Source organism: Ambystoma mexicanum, chromosome 6q (assembly GCF_040938575.1).
Source record: "Ambystoma mexicanum isolate Mex_15411 chromosome 6q, UKY_AmexF1_1, whole genome shotgun sequence".
Classification (NCBI taxonomy): Eukaryota; Metazoa; Chordata; class Amphibia; order Caudata; family Ambystomatidae; genus Ambystoma; species Ambystoma mexicanum.
The window spans coordinates 452,278,619-452,298,451 of NC_090937.1; the positions used below are offsets into that span (position 1 = coordinate 452,278,619).

A 19,833-nucleotide genomic window follows, 5' to 3' on the forward strand; every position below is an offset into this window, starting at 1 on the left:
ATTAAGTTTTGAGTATATATAAAAAAAAACGCCTAACTGAGAAAGTATTGTATACTTGTGATTACTAACATGTGAATGTATAACATTGTTAGGAATTTTTGTTTATTCAAGGTCTTGTATGACTCAATGATATATGATTGGAAGAAAATAAGAACCAGAATATTTTTACAAAAAGTGAGTCATCGTTCATTTTTTTCAGAAAGTGAGTTACACAATTATATTTTGAAAAGAATTAAACTCAGAAAATTTTGATTGTTATATATACAACAACATGTGGGTGTGCAGGGGATGGAAGAGTTCCACAGATTTGTGGATGACTGCTGTTGTAACATTGGTTAAGTATAACTTAGTGCCAAGATTGGTTTTCTCCCCGGCACCCCACTAATTATCTTTAAAAATCCATAAAGTAGAATTTGAATATAGGTGTGCACTAGGCCATTTTGTTCATAACTGTGGATGGCTTTGAAAACAACACAGAGCAGAGTACTGAGGAAGAAAAAGTTAAGATTGTAGTAAAATGTTTTTCAAGGCAGTACGGTAAGCAGAATGAGAGTCAATAGAGCAAGAAAGGGGCAGAGCATTCCAATGAAAAGGGACAAGCAGTTAAAAAGAATGAAAACGTGATTGCGCACAAGGAGTATGAGGAATTGATTAGAAACTAAGAGATTATAACCAAAAATATCAAGAAGGATCATAAAAAGCTGGGGGTCACATAACTGGTTTGTTTGTAGGGAGCAACAGTGCTGTTGGGGAGTCCTTTGAGGAGAGCACTGCCGTAGTCCATCTTGGAGAGACCCAGTTCCTGCACTGCAGCGCAGAAGTCGTCAGAAGGAAGGATGTGTCTGATCTTTCACAGGAGGTGTAGTTATAGGTTTCATGTTTTGGTGACAAAAGCTATGTAGCGTGTGAAGGAAAAGTAGGGGTAGGTGGGGAAGCCATGGAGACAAAGTGTGTCCTGTCAGTAAGGAAGGAGGTGAACCAGTTGAGGTTGATGCCTGAGGGTTTCATTCTGTCGGATAGGATATTGAGTAGAATTGTGTGGTTGACAGTGTCATATGCAGCAGAGAGGTTGAGGAGTACGAGTAGTGCTGTATTTCCTTTGTAAGCAATGTTGTAGGGGTCAGCAAGGATATGAAGTGTAGTGGTCTCAGTGCTGTGTCCAGGTTGAAAGCCAGATTGCAAGGCATTGAGTTGGTTTGTTTATGGTGATGTGCTGTTGCAGTTGGGCAGTTACAATACCATCCATTGTTCTGATGAGAAATGGTAGGATAGTGATGTGGTGGTCATTTTCAGGGAGCCTAGGGTCGAGAGATGTTTTTTGAGGAAGGTTGAGATTTGTCAAGTTTTGAGTGCAGAGGGGATAGTGTCATGTGAAAGACAAGAGTTGATGATGTGAGTCAATAGGGAGCATGTTGATGCAATTGGATGCAACCTTAGATGGGCATGCATCATCTTGGCGGTGTGCAGATTTTGTTTTGGCAGTAAGGGTGATGAGGGTGTCAGTTTCAATGGGCTGGAAGGTGTCACATGTGGTTGTATGTTTGGGAGCGGTGGGTTGGGAGTGGGAGAGCAGAGGGAAGGGCGTGTCTATGTTGTGGATTTTTGCGATGAAGTAGCCCGTGAGGGAGTTGCATACTACAGTGAATGGCGGCGTGCAAGGTGTGGATGGTGGTTTAAATAGGGACTGGATGATGTTTATTAGTTTCTGTTTACGATTGGTGGTGAATTGGAGTCCTTGGAGATACTTGGTGGCCTTCACATTGAGTATGGCTGTTTTGTATTTGTTGTGGCAGCATTTGAGTGGTGTTCTGGTAACGGGGCATGGATTATTTTACAGGAACTTTACAGGCCTCTAGCTTCCTGCATAATAAAGAGGAGGGAACTGTTGATCCATCATTGACGGTGGTGGCTGTGTTATTTTCTATGTTTTAACGGGCAACTTTGTCAAGGGATTGCGCGTCACAGTGTTGTAATTGTTGAGGAGAATGAAGGGATGTGTGTCTGGATGGGGGTAAAGGGGATGTGTGGCAAGTGGTGGAATTCTGTGTGGCAGAGTGAATGTGAAGGGGATTACACAGTTGGCTGACCACAACACGTAGATTTGATTTTCCACAGAGACATGATTTTGCTTGAAATCAAAGGTCCAGGGAATTGCCAGTTGTGTGTCCGATAGTTGATGAGTTTGTTTAGGTCATAGGGGGTGAGTGGAGTTAGTATGGGGTTGCTCTCTGAATGGGAACTACAAGGGTTGAAGTCACCAAGGTAGATACAGATGTAAGTGTGGCTGTGGTTGTTAGCAGTGAAGTCAGTCCATTCCGAGTGGAAGTTGGGATTGTTTGTTGGGAGCAGTAAATAAGATGGATACAAATGTGTGGTGTAAGTGTATGGAAGAGAGCAAGTGAGAGAGAGGGATTCAAAGAAGGAAGTGTATCAGGGTGTGGCCAAGTGCTAAGTGTGAGTGAATATTTGTATTTGTTGGCAATGTAACCTTGTTTGTATGGCCAGTCTCTGTGGTGGTTGAGATAGTGTGGTGGAAGCATATCAGGGATATCGGGTGAGTGTGGAGGTTTAAGACATGTTTCTGCAAGGAAGAGCATCTCCGGGGAGTGTGTGCTAATGAGTTCATTGACTTCATATGTGTTAGCAGGTTCAGATTGAGAATTAAGTCGAATGCAGGTGTATGCAATTAGTTATTTCATTGGAGTACTGTAGTGGAGTTTGATTTAAATATGTGTTTGTGTGCTTTCTTTATGCAATGTTTTGTGGCCACTAGGGGCCAAACAGTGGGTAACAGGGAACAAAGGGTGCAAAATGAAAGAGATAAAGGCAAGAACCTTTAGCTCTGTTAACCCTAAGCTGGGGCTAATAGGGAACAAACAATGAAAAAGCAAAAAGACGATTGCAAGAACCCTTAGATTTGTCAGCCCATTGCGCTGGATGTCCAGTTAAGTGGACGCCCCTGGGAAAGCTCTTACATTCCCAAAGTAACCGAGAAGACGGATATAAACAGGAAACAAGAATCCAGTCCTCTTCTTTTTAAATTGAATTTTATTAAGTTTTGACATAGCATACAAAAACAATATAACAATGTCCTGTATCGGAACATTGTATTAGAAAGACATGGGGCCTCATTATAAGTATTGCGGAATGGGTTAACGGGTGCCGCTAATGGTGGCGGACCCGTTAAACCCATTCCGCAATATTACAAGGTTCCCTCGCGGGACCCGATGTGGACGTCTGGTTTTACCAGACGTCCTTACTGGGTCCCGCGAGGGGACCAGGGAGCTAACAACGGGCCAGTCGTAATCAGCCCGTTGTCAGCTATCACGCCCATTCCCATTGAGCCCTATGGGGGCTCCAATGGGAATGGGGAAGATTTGGCCCCTCCAAACTCGGAATGGCTCGGTAATTCCCCATTCAGGGAACCCTGACCCGGACACAGTTTTGGAGGCAGCCATGCCCTTATTAAGGGCATGGCTGCCTCCAAAGTCGTCATGAGGTCCATGGAATTCAACATTCTTAATTACTCCCGAAGTACAGATCCATATCCCAAGACCAACTTGACCCTCGCCCTCCCCCAAATGCCCCCTAATACAGTGTTTGCGTAAGTAAATCGCACTTTACATCTTAATTTCCAGATTACCACATGTATTCAGCATTGTTGCCATGCTCCAGATTCATGTATGGCGATCAAGAGAAGCTCATGGGTGCTCTCCAGAGTGCCATCCTGCATTTGACAGTCATGCTCAATGTCCTGCCCCATAGAGCCTATACATCTCTGTTTAGATCTGTCTCGATGGTTTGCTGTCCAGTTCTGCACCATTTATGGTCTAGGGGCCTGGAACATATTTATCAGTGAAGTCTTTCCATAATGTTTCATATTGTGAGGAGTTCCCATGTAAACTCGCAGTGATCCTTTCCATCACACAAATGCTAATAGCCACATTCTTCCACTCCTTCTTGCTCGGGGTCACCGCCACCTTCCATTTAATGACTATACATGCTCACGCAGCTAGTAGCAAGGGAGCGATCTACCCCGTCGCCCTCACATATATATCCTCAATCTTCTCTATCCCAAACAATTAGCAGAGGCGTTCACTCCCGTTGAATCCCTTCTATGTCCTTGATCCATCCAAGGACTTCATCCCAACAGACTCTTACTCTAGGGCATCCCCACCACATGTGCCAATAAGTAGCGCTATGACCACACTGACGCCAACATAGGGGACTCATTGTTTGGAACATCTTGGACAGTCTATGGGGGTCATATTGCCACCTATGGAGAAGTTTGGTAGCATGCAATTTATACTGGGAAGCTATCGATACCCTTGAGGTCCCCATACATATCTTGGACCATAGCTGAAGTGTAATTTCCATATTCAAATTAGTCTCCCGCCTCTCTCTGAATTTGACTGTGGATCCTTTAACCGCATCTATTAGAGCTTTATAGATGGCCGAAAGCAAACCTTTGGTGTCAGTGAGAGTGTCAAGGAGCTTTTCAAAGGGGGTGAGCTCTCTCTGTATCTTCTTCCATGGTTCTCTCATTAGCATACCCTTGAGTTGGAGAAAGTGGAAAACCGGCAGTTTCCCTATTTTAAGTGCGTTTTTGAGGTCAGTGATTGTGATAAGCTCCCTCCTTTCCAGAGCTGACCCACCCTCTCCAAACCTGCTTCGAACCATGTTTGGAACCTCGCATGGTCTGGGATTTCTTCCCTGATTCCCGGTGCCTAGATATGGCTCAAGGGGGATGGCCATGTTGTAATTCCTCGCATATCTGGACTTTCCCTCCAAATTTCCCAGATTGTGCCCATGATCGGATGTTGCCATATCCTTTGTGTTAGTTTATCCTTCGGGACCCAGAGCCACTCCGCAAGGGTGGCGGGGGTGAAATAGAGGTTATCAAGGTAAAATCATTGTAAGTGTGTTTGATTCCTCAAGTGTGGTATCAATGTTCGGAGTTGTGTCACGCTATAATACTTCTCGAGATCCGGTAGACCCACTCCCCCCTTTTCTTTGGGGAGCGTCAATACATCATATGCAATTTTCGATTTTTTCCCTTGCCACAGGAATTGTAAGACCTCTTTTTTTACCTCTCTGAAAAATGATTTTGGCATCTGAATCTGGAGCATCTGGAAAGGGTATAGGAATTGCAGGAGACACACCATCTTAATTGCATTCACTCTCCCCATCCAAGAGACCGTAAGCTCTGCCATTTATTTAAATCTGACTGGAATTTCTCGAGCATGTGGGTGAAATTGGCTTCATAAAGGGCGTCTAGGTGTCTTACCAGGTTGATCCCCAAGTAACGAAAAGTGGCATCCCCAATGGTGAGTCCCAGATCAGCATACCTCTCCCTGTGACTCTCAGTGGGTTCTTGTAGGGGGAAGAGGATGGACTTGCTCTTATTAATTTTAAATCCAGGGAGAAGGCCATAACTTTCTATCAGGTGGATTACCCTGGGGATACATGTTAGCGGGTTTGTGATATGCAACAGTAAGTCATTGGCATATAATGCTGTCTTGAACTCTTTCCCCTGGACTGAGATCACTTCAACCAGATGATCGGCTCTAATTTCCTGTGCCAGTGGTTCAAGCAACAAGGTGGACAATATGGCTGACAGATGGCAGCCCTGTCTAGTACCCCCTACCAAGAGTGAACCATCTTGAATAGTCGGAGTTGACCGACACCGAGGCTTTGGGGGAAGTGTAGATCACTTTAACTCCTCTCCTACATCTTTCTGTAAGCCGTACTTTGGTCAAGACGGCTTCCAGGAATCGCCACTCGACCCTGTTGAATGCCTTTTCTGCATCAGTGGACAGGAGGACTGGTTCTACTGCCATATCCTTGCATTCATGTACCAGGTGCAGGGTCTTTCGCATGGTGTCCAACCCTTGCCTCCCCAAGATCAATCCTACCTGGTCTGGTGAATGAGCCAAGGCATACATGTCTCTAACCCTGTTGCCAAAATTCTCGCATAGACCTGAGCGTCTATATTGACCAAGGATATTGGGTGGTACGATCCACAGTTTTTGTGGTCTCTTACTTCCTTCAGTATGACCAAGATCAGGGCCTCCGAAAAGGAGTCAGGTTCTACACCTGTCTCCAAGATCTCATTAAACAGCTGCACTAAGAAGGTGAGGAGGGGAGATAGGAAGGTTTTATAAAAGCCGGCAGTGTAGCCGTCATTTCCTGGTACCTTTCCCAGTGGTAACCTTTTCACTGCAGCCTCATCCTCCTCTGCAGTGATTGGGGCATCCATTGCATCCGTCTCTATGCCTGATAATCCCAGCATCTCTATTTCAGCCAAGTATTTATCTATATCTAGCTTATCTTGTTTCATTTCGGATTCATACAAGTGTTGGTAGAATTGCTCAAACGCTTCTGGGATGTTCCTGCCTTGTAGACCCTGGGGATCCCCCTCTCCTGTGTCTATGGATGCCACCCATCTTTCCTCCCTTTGCCCACATAGCCTGGCCACTAATAAAGCATTTGCCTTATCTCCTTTCTCATAATGTTTTTGTTCGAGGAGTTGAAGTTTCCTAATCACCTGAGTCTCCTCAAGGAGGCGAAGTTCGTCTCTTTTCTGCCTGGTCAGAGCAATCTTCTCTACCCTTCCCTCAGTGGCAGTCCGGGCCACCCAATCTAAGTGTTTTATTTCGGCCCTCAGTTTGTTTTCTATCAGGGCTCTTTCCCTTTTCTTATTGGCACCCTCTCTAATCAATATCCCCCTCCATGTCACTTTCCCCTCGTCCCATACCGTTTTTTTGGGCACCTCATCTGTGTCATTCACCTTGAGGTATTCTTCTATTTCAGTTACCATTTCTGCCCGGAAGATGGGGTCTTTCCATAAAGACTCATTGGGCCTCATTACGAGTCAGCCGGTCCGGAAAGAACGGTGGTGGTAAATCTGCCACCGCCATTCTTTCCGGACCGGCTGATTAAGAGTCCTGCAGGCGGGCGGTGTCACTCCCGCCAGATCTGACCTGGCGGGTTTAACACCATCCGCCTGCAGGCGAACATAGAAACACTGGCACCATTACAACATGGTGCCAGTGTTTCCACTTCCCCACTCCCATGGAGTCCTATGAGACTCCATGGAAATGGGGACTTACAGAATACAGAATTCTGCCTCCGGAATTACCGGGTCACCGGGGTCATAATGCCCGGGTAAGTCCGGGAATCACAGAGGCGGAATGGTAATACGAGTCCGGCGGTAACCTGACAGTTTTTCAGGCTCGGTTACCGCCGGACTCGTAATGAGGCCCATTGCATCGCCATTTATTCCTTCTGCTCGGCAGTGCTCCCAAATATAGTCCTACGGAGACCATATCATGATCAGACTAGGTAATGGGCTAAATTTGTGAGCTCGCCGTCACCTCAGTCAAGTCCTCCGAGATGCAATGTAGTCAATTCTCGTGTATGTGCCATGAGGTTGAGAGTAGAAGGTGTAACCTCTGGTATCTGGATGTTGGTCCCACCATATGTCACGTAGTCTGTATGTTTGCATCATCCCTGCCACTGCTGTTCTACCGATTAAGGGTCGCCGATTGCCTATCTTTACTAGTATCCGCCCAGAGATTGAAATCACCTCCAATTATCACATGACCTTCGGCCTCGAGCATTATTTTTTGATATTGTACGCTGTATGAACTCGGCCTGTCTCACATTTGGTGCATACAACGTTGCCAACATGATCTTTAGACCCCTCACGGTACCCACCAGCATTAGGGCTCTCCCTTCCACATCCATCCACTCCTTTGAGATCTTGAAATCCATCCCTTTCTTAACCAAAATCCCTACACCTGCTTTCTTCAGAGGACCAGACCCCCAATATTCCGACCCCAGCCTGGGGTGTATCACCCTACATTACCCACCTTGGGTATACTTGGTCTCCTGCAGGAAGAGCACGTCTATCCCAGACCTTCTGAATTCCCTCTGCACCATGGACCTTTTCGTAGGGGAGTTCAGCCCCTTGACATTAAGAGTGCAGGTTCTCGTGAGAGCACCCTCTGACATGTTAGAGGCCGTAGCCATCATCTATCCGGGGTTTGTTGCATGCAAGCATGGAACCACAGCATAGCTGAGTTTCTACCAAGACCATAAAGATTGTACTCTACTGTTTTCACAACACTGCATATCTGCTTCCCCCCCCACACCCCAGCCCCCCCTTCAGCCCCTACGGCGTCCGAGCCAGCCTGGTTAGTTAGTTCCTCTCTGCCGGTATCGGACCACCAGTGAGGCCAGAATTACCACTGTCCCTTCTCAAAACAAACATGTAATCAATGAGCCCCATTTTTGACCCCCATCACATTTTAGCATCTCTACATCAATGTCTTCTTTCAGTATGCCAGGAATGTTCCTGGTCCGTCCCTGATCTTCTCTTGCTCGTCAGTGGCAGGTCAGGTGTCTGCTGCCACGGATGCCCAGTTAACAATGAATCCTCCAGGTATCTTTTCCGCCTTGTGTCAACCAATTCAGGGATTATATTTCAGCGTCTGGGGATGTGTTCATTCTTCTGAATTTCCTAGATTCCAGGATCCATCTCCACCTTGGGCCCTTGATGCGCTGTTGCCTATTATCCTCGCCTCTTTCTTCGTGGTTCGGTTCTTCTTCATGATTTCCTAGTAAATCAGTTGTACAGTTCAAGTGCCCTTCTCAGATTTCAATTTTATTGTATTTCCTTCCCACTCGAAGGTGAGAGAGAAGGGATAACCCCACCTATATCGCACTCCCTTATCCTTCAGCCACTTGGTGAGTGGGATGTATTTCCTTCTCATAGCTAACGTGCGAGACGACAGGTCCTGAAAGATCGAAACCCTTGCCTCCTCCAGGGAAATCTGTGGACAGTGTTTGGCCCTTTCAAGAACTCTGGTCTTGTCGGCGAAGTTATGGAACAGAACCAAGTTTGTTTTTGGTCCTCCTGCAGAGCCACCTGCTCTGTGTATGAGATCTAGCTTTGGTTCTACGATGGAGTCATCTTCAAAGAGTAGTTTCATGAGTCAGTGGAGGGTTCTCTTCACGTCTTGTTCAGTTTTGCCTTCTCTCTCTGGGACACCAAAAATGCGGATGTTATTGCACCTTTCACATTTTTCCAAATCATCCATTTTCATGCGGTTTCTTCCTCCCTGGCTTCAATCTCTGTGATTCTCTGGTCCATATGGGTCTCCAGTGTGGGGAGAGAGGTCTGGTTATGTTCTACCTCCACTATCCTTTCTTCCATCTTGTCTATCCTCTGTGTTATTTTATCCACTTTGGCACATGTCGGCCCTCATGTCTTTTATTTTGCTCAGCAAGTCCGCCACATCAGCTTTGGTTGCGGCCGTCTGTGTCCCTGAGGTTGCCATTGTGGGATCCGGGAGAGGGTCAGCAAGGGGGGCGTCAAGGGAGAACCTATATGGTGCGAGTCTTTCTTGGATGCTCATGGGTCAATGACACCGGATCATTCTGGCAAAAACATTCGGTGGAGCGTCATCTCTTTTTGGGGTCCTGCGCAAGTTAAAGAGGGCACTCAACTGCCTTAGGTGTTGAAGGGGCACACCGCTGGATGGGGGTCTAGCCTCCTCCACTACTAATGACAGGGTCAGCTCAACGGCGGGGATCTGCAGTCTAGGTGCAATCCTTGGTAGGAGGCGATTGGAGTGACACAATGTCTCACTTGCTCCTCAGCCAAGATTGTCCCCAAATATGGGTGGGTTTAAGCGGGTAAAGCACGTCGAGAGCGGTATCTCCCGAAAGTTAGGTCACTTATTTGCTCCACTGGGATGCATGGTGTTGAGGAGAGCACACGCCAAGGGGCCCAACCCTCTGGTGTCTGCTTCGAACCCCCAGTCTCTTTCGTCTATAGTATTGCGTGGGATCTGTTCACTGTCCTCAGGGTATCTCTTTCGGTGGTCATACGGTGGGTTATCTCATGTGGCCCTCAGTGGGGTGGAATAAGTACTGCCGTACTCTCGAGGGAGTGGGGCATCGCCTTCCAATCAGGGGAGCCCCACCTTTGATCTCCACCAACGTCGTGGGCGATGTTGCAACTGGCCTTTTCCAGCAGAAGTCCCATCCGGTGTGCTCTACCTCCAGGTATCGGTCACTGGAAAGTTCTGGGTTCCACGGATCTTCGCGTTAACTCTGTGTTAGGTACCGCGTGTCAGGTTCCAACTATGTTTCAGAACAGGATCAATGCCCACTACAGATAATTTCAGAATGATTCCAGGCACTGAGGGTGGTTCTGCGTCTCCTCGCTTCGCACAGGGCTCACCCTACAGCTGTGCTTGTCCCCCCTCCTACTTGTCTCAATATGGGTGGGGAGTTCTCACTGTGCCTGGTGTAAACTTTCCCCTGCTGAACGACATACAATTTCTTTCGTAATGTATTGTGCCTTCTTGGTCGTACAGCTTCAGGACCGGACCGCATCAATGGCCCCTCGGGGTCTGGGCCAGGACATGTGGTGCCGTGTAGCAAAGTTGACTCCGTATAGGGGCGGCATCACCATCGGAGCTGTGCTGCCTTGGGAGCTCTATCTCCTGGACCCCCCACTCGTGCTGCACCGATTTGACTCCTCGGTGTGAGGTAAATTTGAATCCTCATTGGATGTGGTCAGAGAGGGAGGGGCACTACAGCAGGGCAAGGGGGGCACCGCTGGTTCACCAGAGTTGTGGGCTCTTCCTCTGAGCAGTTCATGTCACCTGCTCACCCCCCAAGCTAAGGTATATGGTACTGATGAATGGTGCCCCTGCATGGTCGGGGGCATGAGCAGCTGATGTCGTCCCAGGCCGCACTGTATCAGAGCTGCTTCCTCCTCACAAAGTAGCTGCAGCGTGCTACACGAACCACTAGTGGCGTACGTTTGTTCTGTTTCGATCAGTACCGGAGCCCTTAGCAGCACAACTGGGACCTCTTAGTTTGCTTTGTTCTGAGCTTCGTAGGGGTCTTCTCGCTCGTGTTGCATGACTCAGCTCCTCTCTGGCTCAGCTGGAGTTCACATGGAGCCGGAGCATATTACTCAGCTGGGAAGTAAATCGAACAGGATGATTTTCTCAACTAATTCCTATGCGAGGATGGAAATATTCTACAAAGATAGTTAATCCTTGGTCAGAGGTCATGGGGTCAGTTAGCAGTTCGACCCTGACCTCTGCAGGCATGCAAAGGCAGAAGGAATGAGTGCCTCAAGTGGTGTTGTGCTGAGCTCAGTTATGCCTCCCAGTCCAGTTGAAGCATTTTCTGAGCATGGAAAGACCCTTCAAAGTTGGCTGTTTTTCAATCAGTGGTCACAGGATCAGTCCGTAAATCGACCATAGGGCATTATTGTAGGTCCCCTAACTTCTGCAGGCAGTCACAAACATCTGGGATGAGTGCCTCTGGTGATATTGTGCTGAGCTGAGCGTTCCTCTGAGCCCAGTTAAATCACCTTCTACTGGCAACTGGCAAATCTTCAATTCCGGTAGCTGTAGTCAAGCACACAAGCTGGTGTCCCTCTCCCTGGTTATTTGGTTTCCTGCAGCACTCTGAGGAAAATACAACCAGCTACGAGATTGGTATCCAGGTGGCTTAGTGTCGAGTTGATTGGTCCCACCAACTCAAAGGAAGAAGTCGTCCTTGTAGGGGCTTCTCTGTTGAGGTGAACTTGGCGATTCCGACCTGCAGCAGGGATTCACTGGGCAAACCAACGGTCCATGAATTGCAGCAGCCGTCCTCTTCAAGCTCGTCTTCGGTTCTTTTGTTCCAGTGGTTGACTCTGCTTTCCAAGCCAAGAGACACGCCTTTTATTCAGTTCTCTCCCATTCATTCCAGCCTAGCTGTCACTCACCCAGCAAAGTGGCTGTCCTTGCCAGACATTCAGACATCCAATCAACACAGAGTACATTTGGGTCTCCTATGAGACTAAGCACAGGGAGTTTCGGCCAACTCCCTCACTTCCTGCCCACCCAAAACACTTGGGCACCAGAGGCGGTCTTCACTCCTGAAGCCCACCAAAGGCGAATGAACAAAGTAACCATACCTGGTTTGGTACGCAGAGCAAAACTCTAGAAGGACCTTTCCACAAATAAATGGCGAAAAAAGAAGATCAGGACCTGTTTGTACAGAGGGGGCTCAGACGCCATCTTGAAAAACATGGCCCCTGCAATTTAACGCTACCGTGTTTGTTCACGGTCGGGAAAAATCATGGTACTTTGTTGTAAAAACACTGCCACCAGCCATTTCGAGAGGAAAGGATAGCATTTGACTGCTACATGAGTATCTAGACACAGGGGACACTAAGTAACCCCTCCAGCACTCTATTGTAAGATAGGGCGTGCTGGGTCTAGGAATTTAAAAGACTAGTAAAGTCAATTTCACTTTACTTACTATGGGAAACAGTAGTTTATCCCAGAGAAGGTATTTAAACCTTGGGAAAGCCTGTAAAGTTTTACCTGTGCCACTGCGCTGAGGGTGCTGTGTGGCACAAATGAAAATATGATGCCTATGGAGGTGTCTAAAACTCCATAACCAAAGAAAAGACAAGAGTAAAACACATTGATTTGAAAAGTTCAAAGTCCCAATGTTTAGCAAAAGAGCTGGGGGTCTCTAAGGTAGAGAGGAATTAGCACATTTATAAGAATTCTTCCTAACACTCGTTCCCCCCCAGGGACAGGAGGATCTAATCCCCACCAGGATGGATCTCCTGTTGAAATCCGGTTAAATGGCCTGCTGAGTACACCAGCAACCTTTTGTAACCCTTGATATGGCACTTTTTATCATTTGATTTGTTTTCATTAGTAAGCTATATGACCTACAAACCCTGTTTGGTACATCTCTTTTATTTAAGGTATAGGGGATCTGATCTAACAGTCCCTCGGAAGTTGTGACAACCTCAGAACCTACAATAGGCTTTTTCAAGGGGTCCTTAGAAAGGAATCCCTTATACCTAGAGGGCCTCCATGGTCCCTCGCCACCTCTCTCACAAGAGCAGGTTGGGTCTCATGTATCTTGGCTGGAGGGGCTGGAGGGGCTGTGGTCAAGCAAGGTGCATGCTTCCACTTACTCTGAGATCTGCCCTTACCTGGTTTAGAAGTTTCCCTCCTAAAAATAGGATTTATACTGGAGTCTTCAGTAGAAGATCCAACAGTCTTAAGGTGTTTAGCCTTAGACCTATTTTCCTGGTTTTCCACCAGCTTTGAGAATTACCAGTTCTCACAGGCCTAGAGAGGGATCCAAGTTGTCTATCCACCTCTTCCTTAGAAGCATAGTGGATCAGAGACTTTACAACTGGGTGGGCAATGATGGAGCTTGGTTGGGGCTCCGATTTCCCTACTATTCTAGCCTCAGATTTGCCTTGGTTAGAGGTCAACTTACTAAAACAAGGGCTTACAGTAGGGGTCTCTGTAGAGGGTCCTACAGGCTCAGAGTGGTCTCTTAAGGTTGCCTCTCTAGCCAATGTGGTTTGGTTCTGTTTCTGTGGGAGGCATAGGGGTACGGGACACTACTCCTAGAGTTTTTAAGTCATTCCCCAACAGGACTCTACCAGGCACCTCACTCTGAATACTGACAGGAATCCTCACTGTCATATTGTTACACTGAATGAGAGCTGGTAGAATTGGAACCAATTGGACAGGACCTCCAGCAAATCAAGTGGGACCATTGGGTGCCTTAGCAACATCCTCAGGCTTGAAAAAGCTTTCATCCACAACTTTTCTGCTGGCCCCAGTGTCTCTCATGGCAGGAGTGTCCTGGCCATTTACAAGAACACTGTCCATATAATACCCTTTAGAGTTCTCTGGAATGGAGTTATACACATCCATATTCTGTTTGTTACCCAGACCCAAGGGCTCTAAGGATACATTGGTTTGAACACCCTACGGTTCTTCAGGCAATAGGTGAAAGTGGGCACTAGCCATTTGTACTTCTCCCTCAGGGATGAAGGCTAAGGAGGCAGTGCTGACCCCTGCAGGTTTACACTGGCATCTGAGATCTCCTTTCAAGTGGTCTACAGACCCATAGACATAGCATTTACCAAGTTCTCCCTGGAATGGGGGTTTCTGCTGACCTCCTTCTGTTTGGGCACCAGAGGATTCATTGGACCTACCTGGTTTCCCACGGGATCTATCCTTATGTGGTTTAAAGGCCTCTTCTGGTTGGTTGGGATTAGAGATAGCTTGATTCTCACCTTTGTGCTGCTTCCCCTCATCTTTTTTATTAGTTGCCCCCAATTCCTTATGAGTGGCACTGTTGGCTACCCACGAGTCAGCTTCTCTTGCTAACTTTTTGGGATCAATCTCATTTGAGTCAGCCAAGTGCTGTCTCAGTACATGAGAGCAGGCCTTAAAATAGATTCCAATAAAAACATATTTCTCATTCCTTCAAAAGTGTTAACTCTGTAACCCTTTACCCAACCATCTAAGTTCTTCAAACATTCACACACCCAGGTAGCCCAAGGGGTATAATGAGTCTTTTTGACGGTCCTAAATCTCTTAAGGTACTGGGAAGGAGTTTTCCCAAATCTAGCTATCAAAGCTAACTTCACATTTTCATACTCCAATCTTTCAAGTTCCCCCACCTCCATTACAGCATCAATTGCAACCTGGGGAAGCCTAGACAAAAGCCAAGGATTCAACTGATTCCCTGTGAAACCCTGAATCCCATAGTTATACTCAAAAGCACCCAACCAATCCAAAATATTAAACTTCACCTCATACATACTCACAGCTTCCTTAGGCATGCAAGGTTTCTTAGGACTGAAAGACCTAGAAGACTCTGGGATAGAACATTTTTTAAAGAGACAGTTTCTTCATTTCAAGAGCATGTTGCATTTCCATTTCCCTTAGTTTGAGTTCTTGATGTTTACTTTCAGTTTGCATTTGGAGCTTTTTGAAGTCTAACTCAAGTTTCATTTTTTTAAGATAGACACATTCTGGACTCAGTACTGGACCTGGTAGGGTCCCTGTGGCTAAAGGTTGAGGACTAAGAGCTTGTTGAGGTGCATAAGGGCTCACATCCCAAGACTCCTCTAACTCTTCAGACTCTTCAATAACATTAGAGTTAGACTCTGAATCATTATCATCCTCATCAACATTTCCCACATTTTCTGAAATAGCAGGTGTGACAGACCTACTATTCAGGTTTTGATGATTCAACAATCTTTCAATCAATTCATTTTTCTTTCCTTTAACAGGGAGATTCCTGACCGTACACATTTCTTTCAGTTGCTCTACTGTGGGTATGATCAGAGCTTCCTGTCTGAAGTTATCCATATCAGGCATGATACAATTGCTTTTCTAGTGGTGCTTAGCCTTGTGAAGGTTACTATTTGAACAAAAGTAACACAGAGCTCTCAATGTAACAACTCTACAATGTAACCTCACCGCCTGCCACCAGTGTTAGGCAAAGTTTGTATGCAGTACCCTTTGGGACCAATACACACAACTAGGACTACAGCTGTAAGCAGCAAAACCAACCTTTGGTATAAGTCTGTACTACACAGTTTTTGGTAGCAGAGCTGAGCAGCCAGGCTTATCTCAAGAGGGAATGTGAGCTGTAATGATGTTACACAGAGGTCTACAATCACAAGTGTTCAAATAAACTCTTACACTCAAGGTTTCTTTGTTAAATATTTATTATTTTTTTAACTGTCAGTTATAAAACATTCATAAGAAGGAGTCAATATAATCACACACAAATATACTTCAGTACTGTACATTCTAAGTTTCTGAGGCTTTCAGAATACTTTGAAGGAGGAGCGAAAAAGGCATAAGTTATCAGAACATAGAAAGAATACAATATATCTTTGACAGTGCAGATATTTTGAGTTCACCAGAAGAGTCCATTCAATTCAATAGGTTAGGCCAAAGTCAATGGGCTAAAGTCTTGGATAGGATAAAGCAGTTCTGGTAAGTAAACGGAAAGTCTTTACCAAAGTGCTCAGAAGTAGTTTGTAAAAAGAAGACTTACATGTTGGGTCATAAGCTGATTAGGCCTGCCAGTTGCAAAAGTTTCAAGCACTTTTACTGCGAGAGTTAAGTACACTCAGTCTTATTTCACAGTACCTTACAAATGAAGAAAAAGATGCAGCTGAAGACTTCTGTTCCTGGTAGTTCCTGCAGCTCTCGCTGTTCCTGGGCCAAAGTCGTGGGGACAAGAGGGGGGATGTCAGGGGACACCTGCAGTGCACTGGGACTGGTCAAAAAGCTGGCAACTGGCAAATCTTCAATTCCGTTAGCTCTAGTCAAGCACACAAGCTGGTGTCCCTCTCCCTAGTTATTCGGTTTCCTGCAGAACTCTGAGGAAAATACAACCAGCTCCGAGATTGGTATCCAGGTGGCTTAGTGTCGAATCGATTGGTCCCACCAACTCAAAGGAACAAGTCGTCCTTGTAGGGGCTTCTCTGTCGAGGTGAACTTGGTGATTCGGACATGCAGCAGGGCTTCACCGGGCAAACCTACGGTCCAGGAGTTGCAGCAGCCGTCCTCTTCAAACTCGTATTCGGTTCTTTCGGTCCAGTGGTTGACTCTGCCTTCCAAGCCAAGAGACTCGTCTTTGATTTAGTTCTCTCCCATTCATTCCAGCCTAGCTCTGACACACCCAGCAGGGTGGCTGTCCTTGTTGGATAGTCAGCCAGCAAATCACCACAGAGTGTATTTGGGTCCCCGAGGAGAAAGAGCACAGGGAGGTTTGGGCACCTCCCTCACTTCCTGCCCACCCCAGACACTCCTGAAGCCGAATGAACAAAAGAACTAAACCTGGTTTGGAGTGCAGAGCAAAACTCTAGAAGGACCTTTCCACAAAGAAATGGCAAAAAAAGAAGACTGGGACCTCTTTTTACAGAGGGGGCTCAGACACCATCCTGAAAAACATGGATCCCGCTATTAAACGCTACTGGTGTTCACGATTGGGAAAAATCATGGTAGTTCATTGTAAAACCACTGCCACCAGCCATTTCGAGAGGAAAGGGTAACATTTGACTGCTACATGAGTATCTAGACACAATGGATACTAAGTAACCCCTCCAGCACTCTATTGTAAGATAGGGTGTGCTGGGTCTAGGAATTTAAAAGACTAGTAAAGTCAATTTCACTTTACTTACTCTGGGAAACAGTAGTTTATCCCAGAGAAGGTATTTAAACCTTGGGAAAGCCTGTAAAGGTTTTCCTGTGCCACTGCACTGAGGGTGCTGTGTGGCACAAATGTAAAGATGATGCCTATGGAGTTGTCTAAAAGTCCATAACCAAAGAAAACACAAGATTAAAACACATTGATTTGAAAAGTTCAAAGTCCCAACGTTTAGCAAAAGAGCTGGGGGTCTCTAAGGTAGGGCAGAATTTGCACATTTATGAGAATTCTTCCTAACACACCCACTGAGATATGTTTTGTGGATTGGGATCCTCCTTTTTTTGGCTCAAGCGATGAGATGTGTGATGAGCTGCTTTTCCTAAAACAATGTCAATTTTCAACAGATTTTATGTGATCACGAAATCACGATAAGCAGGAGGCTCTGCCCAGTGATGGTTTCCAGAATGTGGTTGGGTTTCAAATCTGTCAGGTGACCGCAGCCTATAAAGGAGAAGGATCTGAAGGGCAGGTTAGGTTAGATGGTCAGTTCCCAATAAATGCAGGATGCTGTTTTTTTTTTGCTTTGCCCCACAATGTATAAAGCTGCCTCTGTTTGTCATCATCCAAAGTTGACATATGAGCCTAAAACCTCTGACATTTTGGCGCTGTGATTTGGATGTGTTGCACAGCACGGAAGCTCAAACAAACTTGTGGACTGCTTCCTTCCGAGCGCCCCTTCTCATTTGTAGGCCCAGTTGTATACGATGTCGGAAGAAGGATGCCCATGGTGAACTTGAAGGGCAGCTCAGGGGGGCTCAGGGTTTTCACAATGACAAACTGTTGACCTTCAGGTTATTCTAGTCATGTAAAGTCTTTGGTTATTTTGGTTTAGCAATCTGTTTGAAAAATAATGTAATTATGTAACAGTGATGGGATTTTGAGCTTGACCATTTAAACAGGGAGAGATGGGAAAGTACAGAGCAAGTGCTCCAATCCCTTTTAGGACCACTCCGTGAAATCTCCAGAATGTATTCCCTTCCTTCTCAGGAACATATACATTGTGCAGTTAGAGTATGTGTGAAATAGGTGTGACTGAGTTTTTAAGTGAGTGACACTAAAACAGAGAACAAGACATGGTAAGGGTCAGTCGAATAGGCTGCTATACCATCTTAAGGCCCACCTGCTCATTACACATTCACTAAATACAGTAATGCCATGCACAGGTTTCTAAAAGCCTGGCACCGCTTTATGAGGAAAAACAGACATAGTCAATTCCCGCTTGAAGGGACTTGCCATTTGGGGTGGTTTTCTGAATTGTAGTGAATTCTGGAGTTAAATAATGGGAAACTAGGTACACAGTGGTAGGGAGTATATGCTACTTGGTTTGAGGAAGCCTCTGAAAGCAATAACACCTCAGAGATAAAGGAACTGAAGAATTCAAATGGCAGAATAAAAGGTCAAATTAAATATTTGACAAACCGGAAAGTGACGGAAAATGCTAAGGAAACAAGGTGACTAGACTGCAAAAGATCTGACAGACTTTATTTACAAATATACACATGCCTGCTACTCAGAGGGCTCGCTCTGATTGCCCCAGTAGCTGTTCGAACCGCACCTTCACCACCTGAACTGGCTCTGGTACCAGCGACTCGATGGTCTGTAGTGCAGACTAAAGAACATCTGATCCCGATTGCGATAGGGTCATAGGCCTGTCGGTGCAGACAAATATTGGTTTTACCTCCCTCCTATACCCCATCTTTCATGAGGCAAGCGGCTAGCTATGTATGGGGTAGTATGATTTCTCAGGTTCCCCTCAGGCAGGTCCAGGGGATAGCAGGAGGAGATGCAGACAATAATCAATTTCCTTACTTTCCACATTCTGTGCACTCCCTGTGATTTGAGGAATCTGGAAAAAGAAGATTTTCCAAATATATGGGAGGAGCCTCAGCTTTTTCTTGAAGAGCTTCCAACTGTTACTCATTGTTATGATCCTGCTGGCTGACATGAACCAGCTCATATGGGAAGTTATGTCTCCCGAGGTCAGGCAGAGGATCATGCAGCAAACCAATTGACTGACCACTGATCCTGGAATAGGGGACCAATTGGCTAAGGCCCAGAATAGAATAGTAGCTGTCATCCCTTAGGTCTGTCAGTGAAAGACAGTTTGGGGCAAGATAAGGAACTGTAGGCAGAATAAGGGATAATCCCTTGCAGACTATTTAGATCGATTGAAGATAGTGTTTACAGAGTATTCAGGAATGGCAAAGCCACACAAGACCACTTTAGAGGCAATTGTCAATGCTTTTGCCTCTGGTTTGCAACCTGAAATGCAAGCTCAGTTGAAGATTATGTGCATAGGATGGCAGAATAAACCATTGCCGCAGCTAGTGATGGTAGCAAATCACTGTGTAGTGTGTAAAGAGCAGAGGAAGAAGCATATTGAGAACAAGTTACAGGGTTACAGCTAGAGAACTTGCAGGGAAATGGGCCACTGACTAGTAGTAGATGGTTTAGAGGTGAATTTTGCGGCATAGGGAGAGGTTGAGCAAGAGGCGCAACAGTAAGGAATCAACCAAGGCAGCCTGAGAATATGTGGATCCTATGAAGTGTAATTTTGGAAAAAGGAAGAATGGTAGAATACGTGTCTGTGCAGACCCTAGGGAAATAACCGTCCTTTCTATCCATTACAGTCCACGTTCCTTAATCCTAATGCCCAAAAGTTTACACCAAGGAAACCACATCAAACTCAGAATGAAGAAAAGGAATACTCAGACAGCCTGAGAAATTACCTCACTATGCATCTCATGATACCCATAA

At 46.0% G+C, this 19,833-nt stretch overlaps 1 protein-coding gene across 1 annotated transcript; it reads right to left on the minus strand.

The window, feature by feature from the left end:
* Positions 1-8,481: 8,481 nt before the first annotated feature.
* On the minus strand, positions 8,482-15,230 carry LOC138515238 (uncharacterized). The gene is made up of 3 exons (XM_069630183.1): positions 14,895-15,230; positions 14,057-14,291; positions 8,482-8,621 (listed from the first exon to the last, which is right to left on the minus strand). Exons 1-3 carry the CDS (start codon positions 15,228-15,230, stop codon positions 8,482-8,484), a joined length of 711 nt encoding a protein of 236 aa, XP_069486284.1.
* Positions 15,231-19,833: the final 4,603 nt, after the last annotated feature.